General features: G+C 46.8%; 12 protein-coding genes across 12 annotated transcripts; 5 read left to right on the forward strand and 7 right to left on the reverse strand.

Moving 5' to 3' along the window:
• Positions 1-83: 83 nt before the first annotated feature.
• Positions 84-1,285, reverse strand: SERLADRAFT_444484 (uncharacterized protein; the record flags this gene model as incomplete). The annotated part of the gene is made up of 2 exons (XM_007312736.1): positions 84-1,020; positions 1,086-1,285. 2 exons carry the CDS (start codon positions 1,152-1,154, stop codon positions 301-303), a joined length of 789 nt encoding a protein of 262 aa, XP_007312798.1.
• Positions 1,286-1,383: 98 nt separating this feature from the next.
• On the reverse strand, positions 1,384-2,543 carry SERLADRAFT_376182 (uncharacterized protein; the record flags this gene model as incomplete). Its single annotated transcript, XM_007312737.1, has 3 exons — positions 1,384-1,615; positions 1,671-2,386; positions 2,448-2,543. The coding sequence occupies 2 exons, from the start codon at positions 2,325-2,327 to the stop codon at positions 1,547-1,549; spliced, it is 726 nt and encodes a 241-aa protein (XP_007312799.1).
• Positions 2,544-2,889: 346 nt separating this feature from the next.
• Positions 2,890-4,818, reverse strand: SERLADRAFT_344480 (uncharacterized protein; the record flags this gene model as incomplete). The annotated part of the gene is made up of 5 exons (XM_007312738.1): positions 2,890-2,982; positions 3,036-3,281; positions 3,344-4,199; positions 4,259-4,697; positions 4,752-4,818. 5 exons carry the CDS (start codon positions 4,816-4,818, stop codon positions 2,890-2,892), a joined length of 1,701 nt encoding a protein of 566 aa, XP_007312800.1.
• A 371-nt stretch (positions 4,819-5,189) lies between these two features.
• On the reverse strand, positions 5,190-6,346 carry SERLADRAFT_455225 (uncharacterized protein; the record flags this gene model as incomplete). Its single annotated transcript, XM_007312739.1, has 4 exons — positions 5,190-5,500; positions 5,557-5,668; positions 5,727-6,116; positions 6,182-6,346. 4 exons carry the CDS (start codon positions 6,233-6,235, stop codon positions 5,490-5,492), a joined length of 567 nt encoding a protein of 188 aa, XP_007312801.1.
• SERLADRAFT_455228 (uncharacterized protein) lies at positions 6,302-7,347 on the reverse strand (the record flags this gene model as incomplete). The annotated part of the gene is made up of 2 exons (XM_007312740.1): positions 6,302-6,584; positions 6,644-7,347. The coding sequence occupies one exon, from the start codon at positions 7,306-7,308 to the stop codon at positions 6,667-6,669; it is 642 nt and encodes a 213-aa protein (XP_007312802.1).
• Positions 7,348-7,372: 25 nt separating this feature from the next.
• SERLADRAFT_455231 (uncharacterized protein) lies at positions 7,373-8,924 on the forward strand (the record flags this gene model as incomplete). Its single annotated transcript, XM_007312741.1, has 5 exons — positions 7,373-7,733; positions 7,791-7,971; positions 8,025-8,257; positions 8,315-8,588; positions 8,646-8,924. The coding sequence occupies 5 exons, from the start codon at positions 7,438-7,440 to the stop codon at positions 8,760-8,762; spliced, it is 1,101 nt and encodes a 366-aa protein (XP_007312803.1).
• A 154-nt stretch (positions 8,925-9,078) lies between these two features.
• On the forward strand, positions 9,079-11,067 carry SERLADRAFT_359056 (uncharacterized protein; the record flags this gene model as incomplete). Its single annotated transcript, XM_007312742.1, has 6 exons — positions 9,079-9,320; positions 9,393-9,425; positions 9,505-9,720; positions 9,777-9,914; positions 9,974-10,115; positions 10,238-11,067. 6 exons carry the CDS (start codon positions 9,234-9,236, stop codon positions 10,426-10,428), a joined length of 807 nt encoding a protein of 268 aa, XP_007312804.1.
• Positions 11,068-11,737: 670 nt separating this feature from the next.
• On the forward strand, positions 11,738-12,520 carry SERLADRAFT_376209 (uncharacterized protein; the record flags this gene model as incomplete). Its single annotated transcript, XM_007312743.1, has 4 exons — positions 11,738-11,934; positions 11,999-12,020; positions 12,092-12,289; positions 12,359-12,520. The coding sequence occupies 4 exons, from the start codon at positions 11,777-11,779 to the stop codon at positions 12,434-12,436; spliced, it is 456 nt and encodes a 151-aa protein (XP_007312805.1).
• Positions 12,486-15,288, reverse strand: SERLADRAFT_376211 (uncharacterized protein; the record flags this gene model as incomplete). The annotated part of the gene is given in 18 exon segments (XM_007312744.1): positions 12,486-12,512; positions 12,530-12,778; positions 12,842-12,869; positions 12,932-13,189; positions 13,251-13,427; positions 13,485-13,581; positions 13,631-13,663; positions 13,716-13,763; positions 13,818-13,860; positions 13,915-13,942; positions 14,002-14,131; positions 14,187-14,305; positions 14,357-14,380; positions 14,443-14,497; positions 14,548-14,634; positions 14,698-14,774; positions 14,835-14,968; positions 15,024-15,288. 17 exon segments carry the CDS (start codon positions 15,231-15,233, stop codon positions 12,704-12,706), a joined length of 1,623 nt encoding a protein of 540 aa, XP_007312806.1.
• A 299-nt stretch (positions 15,289-15,587) lies between these two features.
• SERLADRAFT_345204 (uncharacterized protein) lies at positions 15,588-16,836 on the forward strand (the record flags this gene model as incomplete). Its single annotated transcript, XM_007312745.1, has 5 exons — positions 15,588-15,701; positions 15,760-15,884; positions 15,954-16,269; positions 16,325-16,699; positions 16,747-16,836. 5 exons carry the CDS (start codon positions 15,588-15,590, stop codon positions 16,834-16,836), a joined length of 1,020 nt encoding a protein of 339 aa, XP_007312807.1.
• Positions 16,837-17,304: 468 nt separating this feature from the next.
• On the forward strand, positions 17,305-19,162 carry SERLADRAFT_376219 (uncharacterized protein; the record flags this gene model as incomplete). Its single annotated transcript, XM_007312746.1, has 7 exons — positions 17,305-17,406; positions 17,459-17,590; positions 17,642-17,966; positions 18,023-18,131; positions 18,180-18,613; positions 18,670-18,814; positions 18,868-19,162. 7 exons carry the CDS (start codon positions 17,389-17,391, stop codon positions 19,055-19,057), a joined length of 1,353 nt encoding a protein of 450 aa, XP_007312808.1.
• A 16-nt stretch (positions 19,163-19,178) lies between these two features.
• Positions 19,179-24,200, reverse strand: SERLADRAFT_432587 (uncharacterized protein; the record flags this gene model as incomplete). The annotated part of the gene is made up of 20 exons (XM_007312747.1): positions 19,179-19,555; positions 19,611-19,812; positions 19,867-20,120; positions 20,177-20,423; positions 20,479-20,781; positions 20,835-20,964; positions 21,011-21,066; positions 21,120-21,259; positions 21,320-21,525; positions 21,585-21,749; positions 21,807-21,897; positions 21,957-22,436; positions 22,552-22,858; positions 22,909-23,245; positions 23,297-23,409; positions 23,459-23,522; positions 23,575-23,668; positions 23,724-23,853; positions 23,916-24,059; positions 24,120-24,200. 20 exons carry the CDS (start codon positions 24,198-24,200, stop codon positions 19,179-19,181), a joined length of 3,921 nt encoding a protein of 1,306 aa, XP_007312809.1.
• Between the last annotated feature and the right edge of the window lie 57 nt (positions 24,201-24,257).

A 24,257-nucleotide genomic window follows, 5' to 3' on the forward strand; every position in this document is an offset into this window, starting at 1 on the left:
GCTGATGGGCAAATTCGCACGCTCGAATGCCTACTCATTTCTCCGTAACTCTCAACCAGCAAACAACTCTTTGCCTGGTATTCCACTGCAAAAAACTTGATAACAGGGTAACACATACAACAAACAGAGGCACAAATGTTCGCGATACCATACGTCTCAACCCTCAAATACAAAATAATTATGAAAGAAATAAAGTCCTTGTTACACTGGAGCTATAGCGATAATAACGCATCGTATGTCGAGAGCAAGCCGTTAGCCTCGAAAAAAATGGAAGAAGAGGTGTAGAAAGAATGAAACGTTTTAGAAAAACCCGCCACCTCCCATTCCCCCGTCGAATCCACCGCCACCAAAGCCACCTCCGCCAAACCCTCCATCTAACAAGTCTCCCAGGAGTAATCCTCCTGCCAAACCACCCAGCAAAGGCATAGCCATGCCACCTCCCATTCCACCTCTCATTCCCATCCCACTTCCTCCCATCCCCATCCCACGTCCACCAAATGCACTTCGTGAATAGCCATCATAGCCGTATGGACTGCCCATCGGTGGACCATATCCTCCCATTCGGCCTGGATAACCGTAACCATCGTACTGCCCATAATTGGCTCGCGAGGTCTGACGTGCTTGTAGATTCTGGATCCTAGCTTGACGATACTGCTCCTCAAGTTGAGCCCTTTCTTCTGCTTTGCGTTTCCTCTCTGCCTCCCTCTCTTCCTTCGTGCCAATGGCCTTGTCTTTCAGTCGTCCAAACACACCCCGTTTGTGTTCATTATTAACGTTTTCTACTGATGGTATCTCAGGAGAAACGCTATCTCGACGTTTAGGTACCGATGAACTGACATCTCCACTGTATGAATGACGTCTAACCTGCTCATACGGGGGTGGTTCATCCGTGTCAGTGTCAACGGTGCGTTTAAATCGGCCAGTAACTTTTTTCTTTATCTCTGGGTTTTCTGACAAAAACTGCTCATCCTCGTAAGGATGTACCCAGATTGCTCGAGGGGGATCAGTCGTCGTATCAACCTGAAACAGCAAACATAGAGATATTAGAAGAAACCAGAAATATGGCAAGAACAAGTTCAACGAACCCAAAATGGATGGTTGTGGGTGCTATCGTACTCCTGGATCCAACCGTTAGGCAAAGGTAAGTTCGACATCGTGGTGGTAGTGAACAAGAACTGTGACCATAGCGATTCCAGCTGTGGATACCTGATCTCGTCACGTGTAACTCCATGTTAGGGGCGCTGCGATTTACTTCATTCAGACATTATCAAATAACAATTCTGTGAATATTATCCTCCAGCGTTTGACGTCTGGCCTTCAGCTGTTGAAATCAGTCAGTTGGCTGCGATGTATATGTTTTACTGCAAGGCAAAAGCCAGGTACCCCGGTCCAGGTGTAGTGGGATGCATTTGACTAGGGGCTATGATACACAAAGCTATCCAGGCATATATGGCGTATTCCAGTCGCTAATAACAACAGATAGAGATAAGAAAATGTCCTCATACGATATGCACTACAGATGGATATCCACGACTCAAACTGGTAGCTACATAGGATTTGCACGGAGGAAATATATCATTTCTTGAATCTTTTGCACTTTCTGGTGGGTAGGCATCTGGAAACTGTCAAATCAAGGGAACTAGGAAGGCCATAGGATGAGATAGGCGTACCTTGTAAAACACATGCATCCTTTGTTTTCGTTCCTCATTCGCAGCTTCTTGCCTGGCAATGGCTTCAACAAATCCGTAGGTATCATCCTTCCTTGGCGAGTCGACTGCTTTCTTCCGTCCTAGCCCTTGACCTACAACTCTCTCCCCAATCCCTGATCTGGGATGACATTCTTGTCTGGGTAGATGGTCTGGCTTATCGCCCCAAAAGGAGTTAGTTCTTGCCGGTCGTTTAACCGAATCATCGTCTCTAGCTGCCCAAGGTTCCACCTTGCCCCAGTGTTTATCTCCACCATCATCGTCCCAAGCAGACCACGCATCTTTACCCGTCCCAGGCTGAGCGCCCCAGATATCATCGAAAGTACCCCACGGACCCCTCGCCTCCAACCGATCGAGGAACTCCTCCAACTTTAGCACCTCCCCCCTCTCAGCAGCCTCCACCGCCTTCCTCCAAAACGGGACCATCTCGTGGACATGGTCAACATGCGTTTGTCGTTCCTGTGCACGCAGTCCTTCGCTCGTCAATGGCGGAACGTCGACTTCCCAACCGCTCTCATCCCGATCCCACCAGTCAAATTCTGAGACATAGCGGGCATGATCGGGGGAAGAGCGCTCGTGTTGCACTGCTGTACGAAGGCTGGAGAACTCGAGCTGTCCCATGTGCCCTGATACGCAGACATCGCATGCCCACCCGTCATTCTCAGCGAGATGGGTAAAGTCTGCAACGATAGTCATAGTAAGATGCGCACTCCCAGCCCAGTGATGGTCGAGGAAACATACATTGCGGTCGAGCAAACCAGATATTTGAACTTGAAGACCTGCTCGTTAGATTTGCTGAAGAACAAGATGAAGATGACATTTAAGGTCAAGATGCCCAAGCGAGATAGCCCAAGAGGCCATTTATGTGCTCCCGCATTTACTGTGGACGTTCTCCTTGAACGTGCCACATGTCCGAATATGGAGGTGACCCTAATTGAAATACGAATTCGAAAAGTGCAACTTGTGGCCGCCCGTGCTTTCAAGTTATAATAGTAACCAACAGCAACATTGCAGTACAGAGGGCCGCGTGCCATCAAAATAAAGAGATAAATAAAGGACGTGGGTACAAAACACAAAATGAAACGAAAAGTCCTCCAACACTACTAGTACTCCAAGAGTTCGTGCAACTACAATATAGCAGACTCTTCTACAAAGTCTATACAATGTGCTAAAACAGAATAAATTATGAAGGTCCTGGGAGCGGATCAACCCATGTCCCGTTCGGCCACAATGTGGCGGCCATAGTGAAGTCACCGACTGTGGTCCCACTCGTAAGCTGCAGGGTCCGCAGTCAGTAACCCGGTGCTATAAAAAGATATAGGGACTCACTGCAAGTCGGAAGAAATGCGGAAGGCCTGCTTGTAAAGAGGCCAACGAGTAGTTCAATGCGGTGCCTGCATACCGTTCTACATCATCCACGAGCAAAGCAAATCCATTCCACCCTTGGTTGATCAGGTCATTTGAGAGAGGTGGCCATGATATTGTTTGATTTGTGAGGGGAATAGAAGCGTCGTACGTCGTAGAATTTGTCAAGAAATCGGGAAGTGCAGACCCTGTAGGGCCATCTCTAACAAGCTGAATGTGTGACCGTTAGCTCAAAAGGCAGTACCAGTATGTTTATATAGAAACAAGCGTACATCAGCAGCAGTTTGAAGGATGGAATCGAAACCAAAAGCAGCAACGCCATTGAGGAACATGCCTAGCAAGAATCCTTGATAGATTGCTGAGAGTCTGGTTGGAAACCCGCACCCAGGAATGAGCGCCATAGATATAACATAATGGTGCAACCGAAACTGTAATCCCGGTAGCTGTGATAGAACCAGCGTGACCAGGCCGCCCATAACATACCAGCCAAGGTAGTGAGGTAACCATCCCGTCTTCCGAATGACACGAACTTGGTTAACCACGAGAACAAGCAAGATCAAAACAATAATGATCAGTGCAGTGATTCCTCCCGGCTGTTGTTTGATGTCAGCAGGCGTCAGGCGATCGATTGGAATTTTGTCCATTGTGATGTTCGTAAGTACACCCGTCCAATAGGGTGCCAAGTACCATACAGCTGCTTCGATAGGTGCGGCGGTAAAATTCGGGAGTGTGAAACGAAAGGCAAGACGCCAAAAAGCGTAACATACAAAAAGGGTGGGTAGGAAAGCACCAAAGGCGACGTCGAGTGGCGGCGGAGTAGCCTGCGGCTGTGAAAAGAGTGCAATGTGCCAGAAACCGATGGAAACTAGACACCAATAAAGTACTATCGGTTTGGGACGGAGAACAAAGAAGAGGAGGCACGTGATTAGTATGTTGAAAGCAAGTGCACCGTTTCGTATGTCAGTGCAATGAGTGAGTACGTTTGATGGAGAGAACTGGAAAGACATCGGGAACACAGAGGGGAATCCGACAGAGGTCAGACCGAAAGCGGAGGTAGCCAGATAGTTCGTAAAGTTACCGACAAGCTGGACCGAAGCACACCCACCAGTAGAGTCGCTTATCATTCCGCTGATATCATAAAACTATTGAGTTAATTTGTGATATTAGGCCAAAGTAGTAGTACTAACGCTTGTACCGCGGCGGCACAGATAAAGCTGTCTCCTCTATATGTCTGGTTGGCGTCCCCTCCGCCGACGAGTAATGGCACAAAGTCAACTTCCAGATTTCCAACAGCTCGGGGATTCTGCAGCACTACAGAGCTGCACTGAGCGGGACATCGAAAATCAAAGGAGGTGTTTGTGAAAGGTGCGCAGGACTGTCCATCGAGGCCACATCCAGCGTTTTCAACCCAGTACACTGACGTGCAACCAACGAAGGATGACGCAGGTGTGAGGAACCACTGTGCCCTCGTAAGGAAAGCAAAGCCGATAATATAAGCGACGACAAGAACTACAAATAACCAAGGAGAAGTGAGGGGCCGAGTCATGCGAATGAGTGCAGGTTCGAGGCTGATGCGGATTCTTCTTCCTCTGAATACGTAATCTCGACCAAGAATTGGTGTGGGGTCTGTTGAAAGCATCTGCATCTCAGCTGCTATGGGTGGATAAGTAGTAGACGTACCTGGCATATCTAGTTTCGGTCTGGGACCCCTGATATAACGCAGGATGCGAGACGTCTTAGCGTACATTGATGGGTGTTTGACAGCGATAGAGGACTTGTACCGTCCCAAGAGGGATTTCCGGGGCGATTCATAAGGATCAGCGGCCTCGAGCTCAAAACTGTGGTCTGCGGAGAGTTTTGGGCGATCTTGGTCGGACATATTCGAGGCGATATGGGTTTCCCGGGAACTTGTGGACAAACTACCGCTCAGTTCCATGTCAGTAAGATATATCAGACGAGGGGGTGGTCTGGCTTGTTGTTGCCAAAGGGACCCATTGCGAACATGACCATGGCGAGAAAACGTTCAATGATAGGGTACCTAATTTAGATCGAGGTTACGTAAGCTTAGGGCTTGCGTGCCTCATCAGGGGAGTTCGAACCCGAATTTGAACTTTCTTTGAACCTCTGTCACTGGCAGCGACCCGATACACAGACTGTCGTTGGGATGAATGTTGACTGATCTCTTATGTTTATATCATGCTATATCGACCTCACAAGAACGGAGGATTCTAGGACTGATTCCGCTTGTGGAGACTCGATAGGTCGAGGCAGTCCTAAACCTCGGACATAATAATATGCGAGGCTCCACACGGACCCTGCTACGAGTCATTTATTCCCTCAATATTATCAGGATATCATACATGTAGCACGAGAAATTTGGTATTACATCCTTTTTGATCTTTGCTAGTATCGTAGCCGTCAGTTACCAACTTCATGAAGCAATATCAGTTCACGTATTCAGGCTGAGACCAAGGTTGCTACTCACGATAGTCGTAGTACAAATGAGCCAAGATCGGTCCTTCTTTCCTGTCCGAGCTGGTGAACTTGACATGTCTGGCATATCTTCTAACGCCATCTTTATCCTCGAAACCCCAGATCTATAATATACTGACAGTCAGCCATACGGTTGAATGCTTGCATAGTAACCAAATCCACCTGTTCTGCGGTCCATGTCTTTCCGCTCTTGGAGGTATCGCTCTCCACATAGGACTGAATACCACCGTGCTCTGCGGTATCAGCAGTCCAGCCATTCTTCAAGAACTCATCGTCAACGTCCTCGAGTTGAACTCTCCTCGACTTTCCAAACACAGCGCCAAATACATCGTCGTAGTTGGGATGCGACTCCCAGTTGAGAGTGCGTTCCTCTCTCGTTCCCGGAATACCTCCGGAAAGTGTCTGATCAATGTCGATGTGCTCAACGCCGTCATCGTCCTTGTAGTGGCTAACGGTGAGTGTCAGGCTGAACGTGGCGATTGCCCTTCGCTTGAACCAAGACACGCCCTGCAGTCTAAGGATCTCATCTGTACTGTCACTTAAAGACTTGTTCTGTAGTAAAGATTGTCAGACCAGCCTGAAGTTCACATGCGTATTTCGAGTGCCTGTGTACTAACCATGAGATACCTTCCACTAAGGTCGGTCGTGGTGACATTGGGTGGGGCAGCCATGTTGATGATGAAGGTTCTGTTTAAGTCTCGGTCCAATGTCGATCCAGAATGGTGCGATGCGCGGTGACTTAAAGCGTGTCTGAGATTCACATGTACGGTGTGGAGAACGGATGCTGTTTACAGTACAACACAACGTGATCCACGGGCAGAAGAATACCACGGGTGTAAATATAAGTTTCTATGTGGAGCGCAGCAACCCATCAGTTGTATCTAATTTATCGATATATCAGCTTACATACAGCCATTACATGTAAAGCCTTTGCTATACAACGAGCCATGGAACGCATGAAACGTACATACAATCGACATTAACACGCCGAGACACTGCTGTTCAGCATGTACAGGCACTCTATGGGTCCGAGACCGTAATTAGTCGTCAGGTAAACATCAGGCAGACACAAGCTTCACCTTAAGCTTAAGCTTGTATGAATCTATGTCGCCTTGGGTGGAAAGATAGTGATGATCTTCCAGACAGCATCTTTCCCCCTCTCCCATGCTTGAGGTCCTTTAGCTTCGTCTCCACCAAACTCAACCATGATACCATCCTTGGGCCATTCGCACCATATGCCGATTGACCCCGATGATGGGCCTGCACCGCCGCCCTTTCGCTCAGGCTCTCCCAGACACGCAACAAAGTTTTGCCCTGTCGTATCAGGCATGATTTCTATCGTCAGGGGTCTAGAAGTGCCGTCTGAGATCGACAGGGGTAGAATGATGGGAGACACGGGATGTGTGGAGAAAGCAAGTTCAGCAGATCGACTGGATTTCCCCGAGTTGGCTGCTAAAGGTTTAAGCTTGGGGATATTGTAGACATCTATGCTGTCGAGGACCAGACTATCATCTTTTATCTGGTCCCTTCTGAGATTCATGGCTGGTTTGTAACCATTTTGAGGAGAAAAGAGGAAGCTAAGACCGATAGCGAAATAATTGAAGTAGACAGCATCTGGATATGATTTGACTTCTGGTACAGCGGCATCAGAACCATCAACGAGCGAAGAAAGACTCTTTAGATAAATAGAAACCTCATCTGATGATGGGCTGTTACCCAGCAGGCTTTGAACATTGGTGCTCATCGTCGCAGACAGCGATGACGGGGTGGCCAGCGGAAACGCGACTCGGATGTGCCGCACGTGGCTTGAACGTTAACTTGAACAGTGACCTGAGGAGGAGCGTGTTTCATTTCATGAAAGCCAGCATTCGACATGGCGTCTTCACCAGGCCTAGGACTGAAACTCGAATCAGAAACTAAAGCGCTTTTGCAAGAGTCAGAATCAAACGATGGCTCGACAACATCCAATGTATTATCTTTCATTCTATGGCCTTTCCGCATCCTCTTCAGCATGCTTAGTATCTTTCGCCCTTTCGCCCCTCAAATAATTCCATTGGTCGTTTGTCTCGTCCTCATTCCAGTCATCTTAATTTTCTCGTTGTATTCTGGCTACTATGTGTGGAAAAATGTTGCTGTTGGATGGGAATCTCCCATTCATCTACAATATGGGTACGTTTCCTCCTGTAACCGTTCAAGCCTCACCACACTGAACATCTTGCGTCCTAGTGATGGTGTGCCTCCTTACGCAGAAATATTGCTACCTTATCTGTCAGCTCAGCAGCCTTACGATATTTCACTACATCTTGAGGTCCCTGCCACCGAGTCCAACTTTGCCCTTGGTAATTTCATGACAACGTTGACACTTTCAACGCCTACGAACAGGACCTTGACTTCTATACGACGACCTGTAAGCCAAATCCTGTTCCTTTGCATTCGTTTACTCATCAGATGCTGGGAAAGTATATCGCGCTGCCGCCTTCCAGTGGTTACATTCCCTTTTTCTCTTCCCCCGCCCGCCTCGTTGATATGGATATTCCTCTTTTGCTCTCATATGTTACGGGTGTTTCCCGCGTTATAGCGAAAATCGAGCTTGGACGCCGGGACGGTTGGAAGAGTATCGGTACTGGGGAGGGTCGCGAGCTCAGTGTCGTTTCCGCTTCTTTAAGAGGCATTGTCCGGCGCCATGGCATTCGGTGAGTTACCCTTTTCCTTGGTTTATATCATATGCTTGACGCATATCTCCCTCTCAGAGGCCTTGTGACGCGCTTTCCGCTCATATCAGCTTTCGTATCTTTCCTTACATTCCTTGCGATATCTCTTTTGGTCCTCGTAGCTTGCCTTCTACCCGCTATACAGTGGCGTTTCGAAGGCGACTCTAACGTTACTGAGCCCGGCAAGATTTACCCAGGTGAAATGGCACGGAAGAAAGTCGGACGCAGCGATTCCAGCGAAAGCAAACCCTTCCGCAGTCGAAGGAGGTCCAGAGGAAACGTTTCGGGTAGCCGAAGCCCTACACGCAAATTGGTCAGTGAACTGGCCCGAACTCTTAGGTTGTAATTCTGACCACCATCCATTACGTAGGAACCGAAGACTGAAGACGTCCCTGCTGAATTCCCCCTTGCTGCTTCTGCCTCCGACCCAATAATCAGACGTCGGCGCTCACGAACGTCAGAAGAATTCTTTGACTCTGAAACATGAAGTCCATTGAAAAGAAGTGTATGCTAGGCTTACTGGACCATGTTTCGTTCTTGAACTTTGCCCTGAAGATTATGATTGTGAACCCCCACATGTATTATTGATAAACCATTCATCCGTAATGTACACGCATAATGAAACATTTGAAAGCTCGTTATAGCTACATTTCTCAGCAGGGTTTCTCGTGTGGAGTATATTTTGTCTTGTTCGCCATAGCGATTATTCCATCCACCAATTAGGGATCAACGGATTGGATGAAGTGCAAGTCCGCGATCCATTAGCAACGTTCCATCAATATTACCGGCATCGGAAAGAGTGCACTTGGCCGGTGTAGGACAGCTTTGGGCGCCTTTCTCCCATTATTATGACAGTAGCCGACCAGCCAGGGATGCAATTGTCTCAACTGACCCTACTGTAACTCAATATTTTAGTTCATTTGAGCATTCAGCGCATATACGCTTTCAAAGGTCCACAATGAGCTCCCTTCAGGTCGAAAACCTCTTTGGCGTCGCAGGCAAAGTCGTCCTAGTCACTGGTGGAACCCGGGGCATTGGAAAAATGGTCTGTATCAGATAGTGTACAAGCACAGGCTCATCATGGCGTTGGAAAATGCTGATTTCGTAAAATTTTCAGATTGCCTCAGGATACGTCAGAAACGGAGCCAAGGTAGGTCTCTAGCAGTACAGTTGAACCGGGACCTTATCATCAGACTACATACTCGGTTATCTGATTATTGCTTTGGCAGGTCTACATCACTTCCCGTTCTGCAAAAGACTGTGACGCGACTGCCAAGGAATTCAATGCCCTCGTACCTGGCTCGTGTGTTGCACTTGCCGCAGACCTGCAAAAGCTCGAGGAAGTCCAGCGTCTTGCAGGCGAGCTCTCTTCCAGAGAAAAAGCGTTGCATGTGCTCGTGAACAATGCCGGTGCAACGTGGGCAGCGCCTGTCGATGACCATCCTGTGCGTGCTCGGTTTCTATGCTATGTCAATTCATTCCGATCTGACCATCGAGGCAGGACGATGGTTTCACAAAAGTTGTGACCTTGAATTTACAGCGAGTATTCACCTTGACGCAGAAGCTCCTTCCCCTGCTACGGGCTGCTGCATCTGGGGTAGAAAATAATGTGTATTATGATCCGGCGCGGATTATCAATGTAAGTTCCTATTTATTACTTTTTGCTGTAGTCAAACTGGCTGCAATGTTGGTTCATAGATTGGTTCCGTCGAGGGAATAGGCGTGCCGGATCACGACACCTATGCTTATGCTGCTGCAAAAGCTGGTTTGCACCACCTCAGCAGGCACCTTGGTGGTCGATTGGGTCCGGAAGGTATCGTGAGCAACACGATCGCTTGCGGTGAGTCTCATGCTTACAGACTCGTGGAAAATAAACTCATGTTTCGCTATAGGTCCATTTCAGAGCAAAGTACGTTTAACTATATTTTAATTTTGTCATCAACCACACTTATCTGCGCCCAGTGACTGCTCAATTCCTACAAGCAGCAGGCGATGTCGTTGTCTCCAAAGTTCCGTTGAATCGATTTGGCACTCCAGAAGACGTGGCAGGAACTTGTCTATTTCTATCTAGTAGGGCAGGTGCATACGTGAATGGTGCCACGATTGCTTTGGATGGTGGATTCCTCGTCAGCATGCCCTTGAGTAAACTTTGAATTATCTATCACGTCAGCCGCATCGACATATCTCCTTCAAGCTATCAGTGCTATTGTTCGCCTTCCTTTGTCTATCTATCTTATTCCTCTCCTAGTAGTGATTGATATAATTGACTGTGAATTGCATTGCTATACGAATTTATTATTACATATACTTACAGGAGATATACATTGTGTCCCATGTGCCAAAGACTAATGTTACTCGCTATCTTGCTTGACGGTGGCAACCTCCTCTGGCTTTGCATCTTTATTGCCTGTCTTATCGTCCTCGGCAACGCCTCCGCCCAGACTCCTGACCAACTCCCCAGCTTCGTCTCCACCAAGTCCTAACTCTTCCACAAGATCTCTCAGATCGTCATCCGTCACTCTAACTCCTTGCAGCCCAAAACCCGATAATTCCGTACTGACGTCGTATTCGCCTGCTCTCTTGTTCACAGGCACGGGTGTCCCCTTCAGAGGTGAATCTGACGATGCAAAGATCTTGGGTCTATGGTGCTCTGGGGTCATCTGCGAGATAGAAACTGCGCCGGGAACACCGACAGGTTTCACAGTTGGTGCAGGACGGTCCTCGTCGGTAGCTACATTCCAGCTTTCCTTCAGACGTAGGAAGGTGTCGAGTTCGTCGTATTCTACAGCTTCTTCACTGTGGAGATGTAAAGATGTGTATCAGCTATTGCAATGAGTGAATCCGACTCACAATTCATCAAAGGTCTAATCGTTGCGTTTGCGTTTAAGTTAGAGTGGAACAAGTAACGTGAGCAATGCAACGACGTACTCCTGGGTACTTCCCCCCGATAAGTATACCTGGTAGCTGTTGTTTGTCTGAACAGGACAATGGCCGAAGAACGTCAGCGTGTTTCGCATTTCCAGGGTTGCAACTGCGGCTCACCTAATGGTGCTTTTCTCCTCCAAAGTCTCTTCGCTTCCTCGTCAGATGCCAGATCATACGAGGTAAAGGAAATCTTTTTGGTCTGAAGAATACGTAGGATGTACTCTAGAATCTCCAGCGCTTTCCTTGAGTTTCGATAACAAAATAGGAAGGATGAGACAATAACCTTGACGTTGACGCAGGACAGGCTGCGAGGCTATCGTTGTCAAAAACACTTGTATCGGAGGTGATGGCATTGTTCAAAGCTGTGAAACAGGTAAATCCGAAATCTGTTTACACACTTCCAGCCAACGGAATATGCCAGTGCCTTTTTCAATCCAGGCTCTGAGCGATACCAAGCTCAGCTTTATCGATACGGTTCAGTTGCAAAGGATCTGAGCGCTTCTAACAGGAAGACTTGTATCTATACCCAAGTAAACTGCTGAAAGCTGTAGATCTATTCTTCTATCATTGATCGCTATGGTTGTCTCTGTCCTTATCGTCTGCCTAGGCAACATTTGCCGTTCACCCATGGGCGAGGCTGTTCTCAAGGAGGTTGCATCAAAGAGAGGATTGGATATCACTGTGGACAGCGCTGGTACCGCTGGATATCATGTTGGCGAAGACCCAGACGAGAGGTGATTTTTGGTTATTGCTCGTCACTCCATCCCCCGCCTGATTGCTTACTCGGGTATGTATCAGAACAATCGCAACCTGTAGAAAGGTGCGTAAGAGCTTGAATTCGCCTGTAGTTTCCATGTATTGACGGCGATCGTCTTACTCCCTAATCTCAAGTTCAAAGTTCCCATTAATCATTCTTCCCGTCAAGTCAACAAAGCGGATTTCACTCGTTTTTCGTACATTCTTGCTGCTGACGAGTCAAACCTCCGCAACCTGGATAGCATAAAGCCCCGTGATGCAACAGCCGATGTAAAGCTGTGGGGATCATACCTTGACAATAAACCTATAGCAGATCCTTACTATGATAGTATCGTGAGCAGTCCTCACCTTATTTACCTCTTAGCATATGCTGACATTGGTTTGACCTGATGCTGTGTTCAGGGTGGATTCGAAGCGTGTTATCATCAATGCGTAAACCTTTCCAACGCATTCCTGGATAAGATTGCCGCTAAAGAATGATCAAGCACACTATCGTTCAAGGAGCCTTAGAGCATAAATGATAGTTTTTGTATCGAAGTTGACCAGTCACCTCGTTTCAGCGATTTATAGCATTTTTGAACGATGCAATCTGTCTACTATCGTGAGTTTCGAGTAAATGCACTGCTTCAGTTCCACGAGATAGTATTGTTCTCCTCGAAGCGATTGACAAGCTTAGTAGTACAATCATCATAGAGTCGATTCCTGACACGGTGAATAAATGGGTATGCTGATAATGCTCTTATCAGCTCAATGATGCGTGGGCATATCCACGGAGGCACGGTTCCCAGTTGCATCCTCTGCCCGCCATAAGCTCGTGATGGTCTGAAGATATGTTCAAAATATAAGTTACATCAAGCATATTGATACTTCAAGGGAATTACAAACCTTGTTTTGTGTGTAGAAGTTGATACCACTATACAGAATGTCAAGTAATTAGCTACCTTCAACACCAAAAAGAAAGAAGGGTATCTTCACCTTTTGCCATAGAACCCTAGGTCTCCCAGAACGCTGGCCTTGTTTCCACTCCACGAGAACATAGGCAAAGGTACAGGAATAGGTACGTTGATACCGATTTGTCCCACATTCACCTCGTGCTCGAATTTACGTGCTGTAGCTCCAGATTGCGTGAAAATAGCAGTGCCGTTTCCATACTTGTTGGCATTGATGATATCTAGAGCGTCGTCCAAGGTGTCGGCAGTCAATACTACGAGAACGGGGCCGAATATCTCTTCCCTGGAAACACGAGTGGATAAGATCAGCAAATTACTTATATTGAAGCACGAGGTAGACATACTTGTAGCATTTCATTGTGGTGACAGCCTCAACAATTGTAGGTCCAATGAAATTACCATTTGGATAACCTGGAACGACGACATTCCTCCCATCTAGGAGAATCTTACCGCCCTCTTCCTCTACGGAGCTGATTAGACCAGTGACACGTTGTTTCGCAGCAGGCGAAATAAGAGGTCCCCTATGATGATACCAGTTATAATATACATATACATCCACATACATGCCATGAACTTACAAATCAGCGCCCTTTTCGAAACCACCGTTGACTTTGAGCGCCTTGGCCCGCTCAGCAAGCTCTGGGAGCCAAGATTGCGCAGTTCCGACAAGCACGGCTGTATCGCTATCAGTGAGATGACGGATGATAAACAAAATGGTACGAACCGACAGAGATAGCCATGCAACGTTGACCAGCGGCTAGGTAGCAGTGAGCAGAGCGTTAATAACCCAATTGAGAGTGAATCCTTACCACCAAAAGCGGCACCCAATATTGAATTCAGGGCAAGATTCTTATTTGCTGATATCGGTGTGATCAGTAAGAACGAATTATTACATTGCGATTAATACTAACCATCTGGCATTATAACGGCATGATTCTTCGCTCCAAGGTTTGCCTAGATAGAGGTCATCGTAAGAAGATGCAAAAGAAATAGAATGAAGGTAATGACCTGTACGCGCTTTCCATTCTGGGTACCTCTATAGCGATGTTAGTCACAATTGTTACTCGGACACAATATCATGCACTGAGCACTGACCTTTCATAAATGTACTTCCCTGCTCGGTCTCCACCGACAAAACTGATGGCTTTGATCGAAGGATTATCACATATGGCATTAACAGTAGGCACAGTGCCATGAACTATGTTGACGACACCAGGTGGAAGGCCTAATACAAAAACTGATGAGAACTAATCAGGTTATTGTGACGATATAGGAGCTACCTGCGCGTTCGCACAATTCGGCAATAATCATAGCTGCACCAGGATCGCGTTCGGAAGGTTTCAGAATGAGCGTATTACCGGTGACGGTCGCCATAGGTATTGACCACAGTGGAATCATCCTAGGGGTAGATGAATATCAAGCGTCACAACTGACAATTAAAGAGACCAACGCAGGGAAGTTGAAAGGAGATATGCTATTTTGTTAACAAAACAACCTATAAGCACATAAGGTTTACAGATAGCGATGCTCGTCCACCTTGCACAAACGCCTAAAGGCAGTCTCCGGACCTCAGTGTCCATGTCTTTGCTAACTGAGTAGCTTTTAGCTAAGTATGTTCGTGTGTCAAAAGATTATAGATACCTTCGATTTTGTCGCCCAACAAATTCGATGTAATGCCAATAGCACTTTCGACTACTTGTTGCCCGCGAAGAACGTCTCCATGGGCATCTACATATTAGTACACTGTGGTGAGTACATTGCAAAATATGCAACACACGTATTAGGGCTTGCCTGCAAACGTTTTACCCTGTTCCAAGACGATGCTACTGGCCAAGGAATCTGCGTGTTTACGAATCTGATGTTGAAGCCTTGTGTGGGAAATGTTAATTATCCCTCGATTCAATAGTCCTATTCTATCACCTACGCACTCTATCGCAAATCTTTGACGAGTTAGCACGCTGGTTCTGCTCCAAGTCTTGTAAGCCTGTGACGCAGCACCCACGGCTTGGTCGAATTCGGCGGATGTTGTTTCTGGTACTCGTGAGAGCAAGGTTTGTGTCGACTACAATCAGTCAGAATAAAGGATAGTATGGAATACATATATGGATCAAACGCACTGGATCGAGAACGTCGTGCCATTCTGTAGCTTGACTTTCGACAAAATCGCCGGCAATGAAGTTCTTGGTTTTACCACCGGTCGCACTTGTTCCTTTCCAATCTGACGATAGCTGTTCAGCCTTGGAACGGGCTGTTGTGCTCAAACCAGCTGCTGTTGCATAAGAACGGATGCACAAAGACTTCAGAGGAGAAACGCGGGTGAGAGACATGGTGGTGTGATGCAAAGGGGGTCCATGGATGTGCTGGTGGTAGTTTATGTACCCCAAGGTCCGAATAGCCGACGCGCCGGAACTGAACCCATCCCGCATAACGATCATGCCAGTGATTCCACTACTAATGCGATGAATATCAATTCTTTACCAGACCTTTTTGCAGCTATGGCTGCCAGTGGCCAAGAATCATCAGCACAATCACAATCACAGAATCTAGCTGCGTTTCTCAATCCAAGTATGTGGTCTAAGATGACATCTCAAAACCCTGCGGCCTCGCAACCTCAGGTCCAAAACGGCACTGGTCTGCCTCAGCAGTTGCAGCAGTTTCAGATCTTTCAAGACTGGCTCACGATGAACACGCCTGTCGGTTCTGCCCCAAACGACGACGTCGTAATCGCCCGGGCCCTCTTCGACAGTAAAGATAAGGGACAAACTTATAAACAAGCATTAGATGCGTTGCATGGTGTCAGTTGTATTCTCTCTCGCACTTGATAATGTCTGATGTTTATCTTGAATACAAAAGGTTAATAGTCATGCTTCAAATTTGTGGAAGGACTATTATCTGGATCATCACGAACGGCTTGACCTCCTTGTGTCGCGTCTTTCCGATCAGCCTATAAGTGCTAAGAAGCCATTTGCACCATCATTGTTAGCATCGCAAATACCACACAAACGCGTTCCACCTCCACCAAGAATCCCTATTACTTCATCTAAAAGTCGTTTGCAACCCACGAGTCGTGCCCACGGAGGATCATCAAAGACTCCAGAACCTACTGGACGAAAGACATTTAATAGCATTACTGCCCCGTCACAAACACAAGATGTACCCAACCTCCTCCCCCCACATGCCTCCATCATTGTTCCTGATGTTCCCTCGCGTTCTCCTACGCCACCAACCCTAATCATAGCAGGAAACAGAGGGAACAAGTATACTGAGGAAGACCGGTCATTTTTCTTGAAGTTCATCAGTTGGGAGCTTAAGAATGATCCTTCGCTGTCCAAGAAAGAATTATGTGAGAAACTGGCTGAAAAGGTAAGCGTTCTCCACTCCTGATCTGCGTTAAGACACTTAGTCCAAAGCACACCAGGCACCTCACCACTCTGCTACTTCTTGGGCAGGGCATTGGCATAGCCGCCATGACATTGCTGACAAGATACTAGCTGCGGCCGAAGCACGCCTCGAATCAGACGGCTCAGACTCTGATGCTGATGCTGACGGAGAGCATGAATATTCAGCTGAGGAGATTATCGATAGCGATGAGGAAGATGCTGCTTCTGCGAACTTGATAGGATCCGAATATGGGGACTTGGACGATGATACTGAAGAAGACGTCAAAGAGATGGCTTTACCTGGAGCGGCTCCCAGACCTGCAGATTTTCGTGTCCTCGCAAGGTATATAGCGTCCATCTCTGACTGGGATGCTCTTACGGCCGTTGCAAATTTAAGGCAGTTTAGTGACAAAGTAAGTGTTTCATCGCAACATCGACAACCATACTTAGATACGCGCAGCATCCTCAAAAGTCCGCTAGGGCATGGGCAGAATTGTACAGCGACAATGATGAAGGTTGGTGCTCATGCCCCATATTTCACTTTTCATGATACTCATTTCGACATCACTGAAGACCTCGAGAAGCTTGTCCGGCATTACAAAAAGCAGCGAGTACGGCAACCTGCCCACACACAACACGGTACACCATCCTGGGCAAAGTTACGCGTGCCTCCTCTTAAAAGGAAGCCTACTGAAGATGATGATGACGACGACGATGTCCAAATTGTTTCAAGTCAATCAAAGCGTCGGAAAGCTGGTTACACTGGCTTCTGATAAGTACAGGCCATGTTGCAGACCTTATACTGTACAGTGCGCGCTGTTGATTAATCATCGTCGTATATTCCTTCGCAGTGTTATCACAGTTTTATTTATACGCACTTTCCTTCATTCGTGTTATATAGCTGGCAATACTAACGCTGCGCTTACTGGCACCGAACCTCGCTTGTCTGACAGCCACCCGCTCACGTGCTAGGGTAATGGTGCTATACTTAACGGACTGTGGATTGATTGCAACTGGCAACGCGTTAACGTCTACTTGTTCTTCACTTCACAACAGTACACTTTAACCCTTCTCAACCTTCATAGATATCTAGTGACTCGACATGGATGAAGAATATGATGTACTCCGTTCTCCATAGCATGCCTTTATGCAAACACTGACAATCGTGTCAGGTTATAGTCTTGGGCACTGGTTTGACCGAGTGTATCCTGTCAGGCTTATTATCCGTGGAGGGCAAGAAGGTCCTTCACATGGACAGGAATGATTACTATGGCGGCGACAGTGCCAGTCTAAACTTGACCCAAGTAAGCTCATAGGTATCACAATATCCATGATTTCTGATCGATATCGTGCAGTTGTATCGCAAGTTCAGACCAGATCAAGCACCTCCTGCAGAACTTGGCCGTGACCGCGATTATGCAGTTGATCTGATCCCCAAGTTCATCATTGCCTCTGGTGAGCTCACGAAGATCCTGGTTCACACCGACGTCACGCGGTACCTGGATTTCAAGCAGATCGCGGGCAGCTTCGTGTACCGCGATGGCAGAATATCCAAGGTTCCAAGTACCGAAATGGAAGCTGTTAAAAGTCCATTGATGGGTTTGTTTGAGAAACGTAGAGCGAAGAAATTCTTCGAATTTCTACAGGGATGGAGGGACGAAGACCCAGCTACCCACCAAGGTTCGTCATCTAGATCAGTGGTGTTGACATCGTAAACTAACGCCCGGTCTATACAGGCATCAACCTTGACAAAGATAGTATGAAGACCGTGTACGAGAAGTTTGGTTTGGAACCCGGTACCCAGGACTTCATTGGACACGCTATGGCCCTTTATCTCGATGACGAGTAAGTGAACAACTAATCTCAGTGACTCTAGTTCTAACATGTCTCAAGTTATATCACAAAACCTGCTCGCGAAACCTACTCTCGTGTTGTGCTGTACACTTCTTCCATGGCACGCTATGGTAAATCGCCTTACATCTACCCACTCTATGGTCTCGGTGAACTGCCTCAGTCTTTCGCTCGACTCTCTGCGATATACGGCGGGACATATATGCTGGACAAGGCTATCGATGAAATCATCACCGACTCCGATGGTAACTTCGTTGGAGTAAGGAGTGGCAGTGAGACCGTCAAGGCTAAGCAAGTCATCGGTGACCCAAGCTATTTCGGTGCTGGCAAAGAATCTGAAGGAGGGAAGATCAGAGTAGTAGAGGATGGGAAAGTAGTCAGGGCGATCTGTATCCTGAAACACCCGATCCCGGGCACAGATGACAGCGACAGTGTTCAGATCATCATACCTCAAAACCAAGTTAATCGTCGTAATGGTATGTTATTATCTATGCGAATTTCCCTTGGATTTGACGGCTTAACACAACGACAGATATTTACATCGCAATGGTGTCCTCGACGCATAATGTCTGCGCGAAGGACGTATATGTTGCTATCGTCAGTACCATCGTAGAAACGGATAAACCTGAACTTGAAATCGCCCCTGGTCTTCAATTGCTGGGACCTATATATGACAAGTGGGTGTAATACTCGCTACTCAAGTAAATTTCTCTGAACAACTTGTTTTCAGATTTGTGTCAGTAAGCCCTCTCTACACCCCTGTCTCTTCGGGAGAGAGGGACAACATCTTCATCACTCGTTCTTACGATGCTACCTCGCACTTCGAGACTGTGGTTGAGGAGGTACAGGACGTGTGGCAGCGTGTTACAGGCGAAGAGCTGAAATTGAAGAAGCGAGAAGAGGCCAGCGCTGATAAATAGGTTAGATGCATAAACTCATTTCTTCAGGTTCAGTATGTGTACGTTTCTTAAGACGAGTATCAACAAATTCTGTACATCTATTCTAGTCCTTTGTTCGGTCAAAAAGATAACAGTGGTTTAATCAGAAAAATGCATCCATGTTAAATTCTGGCACCTGAACATCGTGCTTAGCCGACTTCATCAACTTCCCCAAGCCAGCCTTTCTCTCGAAGGAACCCACATCTTCCTTCTTCGTAGGCTCTTGTGGCGACCCACTGCGGACACCAGGAGACGGGGATGCCTTGCGCGTTGAAGGGAGGGACGATACGTCCATATCAATCATTATGGATGACTGTCTGCGGAACGCCGGCTCAAGTGCGAATGCAGAATGGCGTGATGTTGATGAACTTGAAGGTACTGCAGAATGATCTGGCTTCTGCTCTGGAGCTTCATGCAAGTACGTCGATGGCCGCTCAAATGACCAAGACTGGACAAGATCGAGGGCCAGTGAATGGCAACCTGTCAAAAGTGTGAACATCCGCCCCTATGATAAATGATAACCAAGATCACTGACCCATCCTGCAAAACACTCGTGCCATTTGTAGGACGAAATTGAATTCGGATTGTCCCGATATTTCACTCGTTCCTTTGGCGGCCTGCAAGGTTTTCGACTTAAGTTGTGAAAACAGTAATGCAAGGCTTGGGTCGTCGTAATGAGGTTCACCGATCTCTTGGACGCGGATGTCCAAGGAGTCTGCGATATCAGTTAGGGGAGTCTGTTGAACGTAGTCAGTTTCAACGTTTGTACTTCAGGAGAAATGTGTGCTTACCAGTAAAATCCTGACGGCAAGATCTCGACGGTGGAGCAGCCAAAATGCCCAGCTACCTAGCCACCGATTTCCCTTTCCAAAAGCCGTAGGTATGACTGTATTTCTGAGAATGTCACATAACACTGGTTTCTCTTGATCCTGTTCAACAGCACGAGCGAGTGCAATAGCGAGCTGGAAATCCGATAGCTGCTTGATGCAAACATTGACCGCGTCTTTCAAACTATTACCTAGCAAGAAAAAGGCAGCAGCATACTCTACAGGCGGACGGCGCTCAGAAGCTCAAAGTAAAAGCTGTACAAAAGAGACCCACCAAACCTTTGCTTGCCTAGCAGAGCATATGCATTCTTCAAAGCTGCCGTTCGCCATCGCGGTTGAGTGAAATCATTGTTCAGAAATTTTAACATCATTGCCTGCTCCTTGTGCCAAGCGGCTTGTCTCCATAAACCCTGCACTAACTTAACCTTACCTAACGCAAAGTAAAATAATGAACAAGTAGTAGGATCACGTTTTCCGTCCGCCATATATTCATTTCTTGCAATGACTTCAATCTGAGATTTCTGCAAGTTCATTAGTCCTTAAGCCTGGCCCGAAAAACTCATTAGCAGAACTCACGATTGTTTCTGTTGAGTTCAGCCAAAGAAAGACTCCCAAAGCTCTTGCATCAGACCAGCGCATTTTCCCTTTGCATGCAGTAGTCGATATATCGAGTAGAATCTCCTGGCTTTCGCTATGAAAAGCCCATATCATATCCCGATATCGTAGCCGCTCTCTCCACCCTACGTGCCTAGGTATCGATCCTTTAGACTGGGGGCTATTGGGATCCGAAGAGGCGCGATGGTTGAGAATGTAGAAAGATCGCATCGACATTACATAGCGCAAGCCATTAGCATCCAAAGCGCGATGCTGTTCATCGACCTTTATGAAGAAGTTTAGTTTAGTGTCTCTCAGCAAAAATACAGTCAGTTTACCTCTAAAGTTGTCTGGATGAGAACCAGTAAATGGGCGTGCTCATTTGGAGTCAGATGAGGTAGTGGTTGCGCCTCCAAGTTCTCTATGAGAGACATGACTAATGGACGAGAAAATTCACCGTCTTGAGGACTATAAGAGGTGAGATTAATCAACGCTGTGTGAGAAACTAACATACGGTTGTTCTCTTATGTTATCAAATAGAGAATTGTATAGTTTTGCTGATCTTTTGCCCTGACGTAGCTCGTTCAGATGTCAACAGACGTTTCAGGACAAAAGATACGTACCGAATTTCGCGCGGGGTTTGGACGTAAATATTGTTCAGTAGGAATAGATTGCCACTGAGCAGCTTGCAGTCCACTCTCCCGAGCGACTTGAAGGCTACGAGCTAAATTGACAATGACTTCTTTAACGAGTTCTACCTTACCTAGAGTATCGAAATATGTTAGAAATGACTAATTGGATGGACTAGGAGGCGCATGCGAACCCCAAAGTAGACACTGAAGTAACATTTGAGGGTGGTAATCATCCAAAGGTCCATTATGCCGTGCGACGTGCTCGAAGAGGCCCTCCGTGGCTTCCCTTCCATCTGAGGATTTGGGCTGCCCAAAAAGAAATAGCTGATGTCCAGCCCCCACCAGGAAAGACCCATTGGCAAGCCATATCGAGTCACTGATGGGGTACGGAACAAATCTTGATTAACCACATAAGTTAGCTTACTTACAATTCATATTGGGGGATGATAAACGTACTGCTCAATTGAAATTTTCCAACAAACTACCCAACCAGGTTCATCGTCAAAGTAAGTCATTCGTTGCTGGCAAAGAAACTCGACATAAGTAGTGAATCCAACTGCCAGGATAGATTGTTTATCTGGTGTCGATGTCCAATCTAGATCATTGATGCGCTCAGACAAACTGCCCAGTAAGGATAAATTTAGTCTTGTTTTTGTCGGCTGTGAGGGTTAGAAATACCTAAGCATTCGACGATACTCCAGCCCAGAAGCAAATTCAGACTCCTTTGAATCCCATATCGTGAGTTCTTCACCATCTGGTTGTCGTACCACTACCACATGAGGTGTCAATAGTTACACATCGGGGGCAGGCAAGGGCAAATATATTTACCCAAGGCTGTTTTTTTGGCTGAGCTACACCTAGCCATCCTAACTTTTCTCCTCCCTGTTTTGACACTCCCCGAGCTTCTCCATCCCAGAGATGTTCCTTCCTCAGGTACCCAAAACTCTAGCCTTCCTTCATCGGATACACTGAGCAGAACATCATGCTCCTCCCGCAATTGATCACCGCTCCACGCCATGGGATCTACTGGAAGCAGGAGTAGCGGAAGTTGTGGTAGGGGTAACGAATTTCGAGACTGTAGCATGAGTGAAAAGTGTGGTATGAGTGTTACGCGTATTCGAATGATGTCGAAATCTGTCGTGATGGCGATGATATACTCCTGACTATGATCATATGGGAGAGAAAAGAGAAAGTTTACTGGTGGAATGGAAAGAGTCACGATGGGGTGCGAGTGAAGGGTTAAGGTAGTGTCCTGTGAAGAATAAGTGGCATATAGATTTCCTACAAAGAACTTTAGTTGTACGCCTTCTATGAAAAGAGGATTTGCTACCCCCTCCCAGTATTACTACATGATCAGCTGCAGACCATTGGCCACTTCGAACCATGTTGGAGCCATTCTCAGAAATTCTCCATACTGACCCACCTTCAGACCTGACAACCCCCACACCATTTCCAGACGGCGTTCTGACTAGTCGCACAATCTTGGCTTCGTCTTGTGAAATTTTTTCTATGCCACGAGCACGGGAGCGTAATGCGTCAGATTTCCCGTCGATAAAAGGTGCAACTGATAAGTCATGAGTCGATAAAGGAGGCGAAGTGACTAGCGTCAGGCAAGTGGAATCTGGATTAGGCAAAAAGTAAAAATGCAAAGGAAGAAGTGAGAGAACTCGAGGCTCTGAATGTATCAGGGTATATTGCTGCAGAAGTGTAGGGGGCCTGCGATCGATATTCTGAATAATGTGAATAACCGTCAAATGCCATAGTAGTCCTGAAAACTTACAGCAACCACAGTGGTGATATATGAGCCATCTCCGAGTATTCTAACGAATAGATCCCATCCCTCGTTGCTGATTTCTTGCATCTTCTTAAGCTGAGGGTCGTCATTTTGCGATCTGAGTTGTAGATTGGCGTTCAACACGTTACTAAGTACAGCTCTGTCGAGCCATATTATCTTAGATTCCGCTCCCTTCAAGCTCTGAGTATATGCAACCGAGAGTGGTAGGGATAAGAACAGATCCAAAGAGGCATGGAGCTGAAGGCGCTGAGGGGAATCTATGACAGGAAGAAAAATGCGAAGAACGGAATCTGATGTGATGGTGTATAATGCTACATCATCACTACATCAAGTTAACCAAAGTTAACATACATAAATGACCATGGATACTGACCGACTTGATGCTTGAGGGTATCGCCACTTCATATTGATGACGGGTCGTGCATGAGGAATGCTTTGGGTCTGTCGACCAGAAGTTGTCGAATACAATCTTACTAATCTCTCGCTCTGTGTGTGGATGTTACGCTATGACATAGTGACTTTCGAAAAAGCGTACTTGTGCTGTTGTTGCAATATTGGTGAGTGACGGAGCAAAAGCAGCGATGTATGGTGTAACCGCACTACGACCTTTGAATATAAGGACTAAGGCAATATCAAAATCGTCCAACGTACGAAGATGACCACTTTTTTGACCATGTTGGAAGACCGTCATCTAAAATGAGAGTGAAGACGGACAGACCACTCTGGCTTCCAACGGCCAAAAGCCCTACACATTCAGGGGGTTCAAGGGCAATCACCAAATTAACGAAAAGAGCATTTACCGGACCTCGATTCTAACGTTGTCACATTATCATCCTCCGGAAATATAAGCGAAGAATGGATTCGCCAAGTTTTGTTATCAACTTCGGATAATGACCACACTGCTATACGTGTACCCATGGACGCTACTATCTACTTCGTGGAAAACATGAGGTCACCTATGAGATTAGAGTAAACGCGAATATATAACGTACAAGCTTCATTCCAGGATCAACAGCAAGGTAAGACACGCTTTGTCTGGAATGGATGGCGGGAAATACTTCTTCGAAAGCCAGGACGCGGACCAGGGTAAGAGTACTAGCGTGCAGCAATACGACCGATTCAGCAGAAGGATAAACCTGAGAAATATGTTTCAGATGCGCTACAGATAGACAGGTTTGCTATGCGAAAACACGCACTATGAGCGTTGCATGAGGAAGAATGAGGTGTTGCAGAGGACCAGCGGGACAGCCGGTGAATGTTCTGACGAGATCCAGCATGATGTTTGCCCTGCAATGTTTATGAGCTAATATCGGATGCAACCACGGCTCATCCCC

The sequence above is a fragment of the Serpula lacrymans genome (genome assembly GCF_000218685.1).
Source record: "Serpula lacrymans var. lacrymans S7.9 unplaced genomic scaffold SERLAscaffold_1, whole genome shotgun sequence".
In the NCBI taxonomy this organism is placed as follows: domain Eukaryota; kingdom Fungi; phylum Basidiomycota; class Agaricomycetes; order Boletales; family Serpulaceae; genus Serpula; species Serpula lacrymans.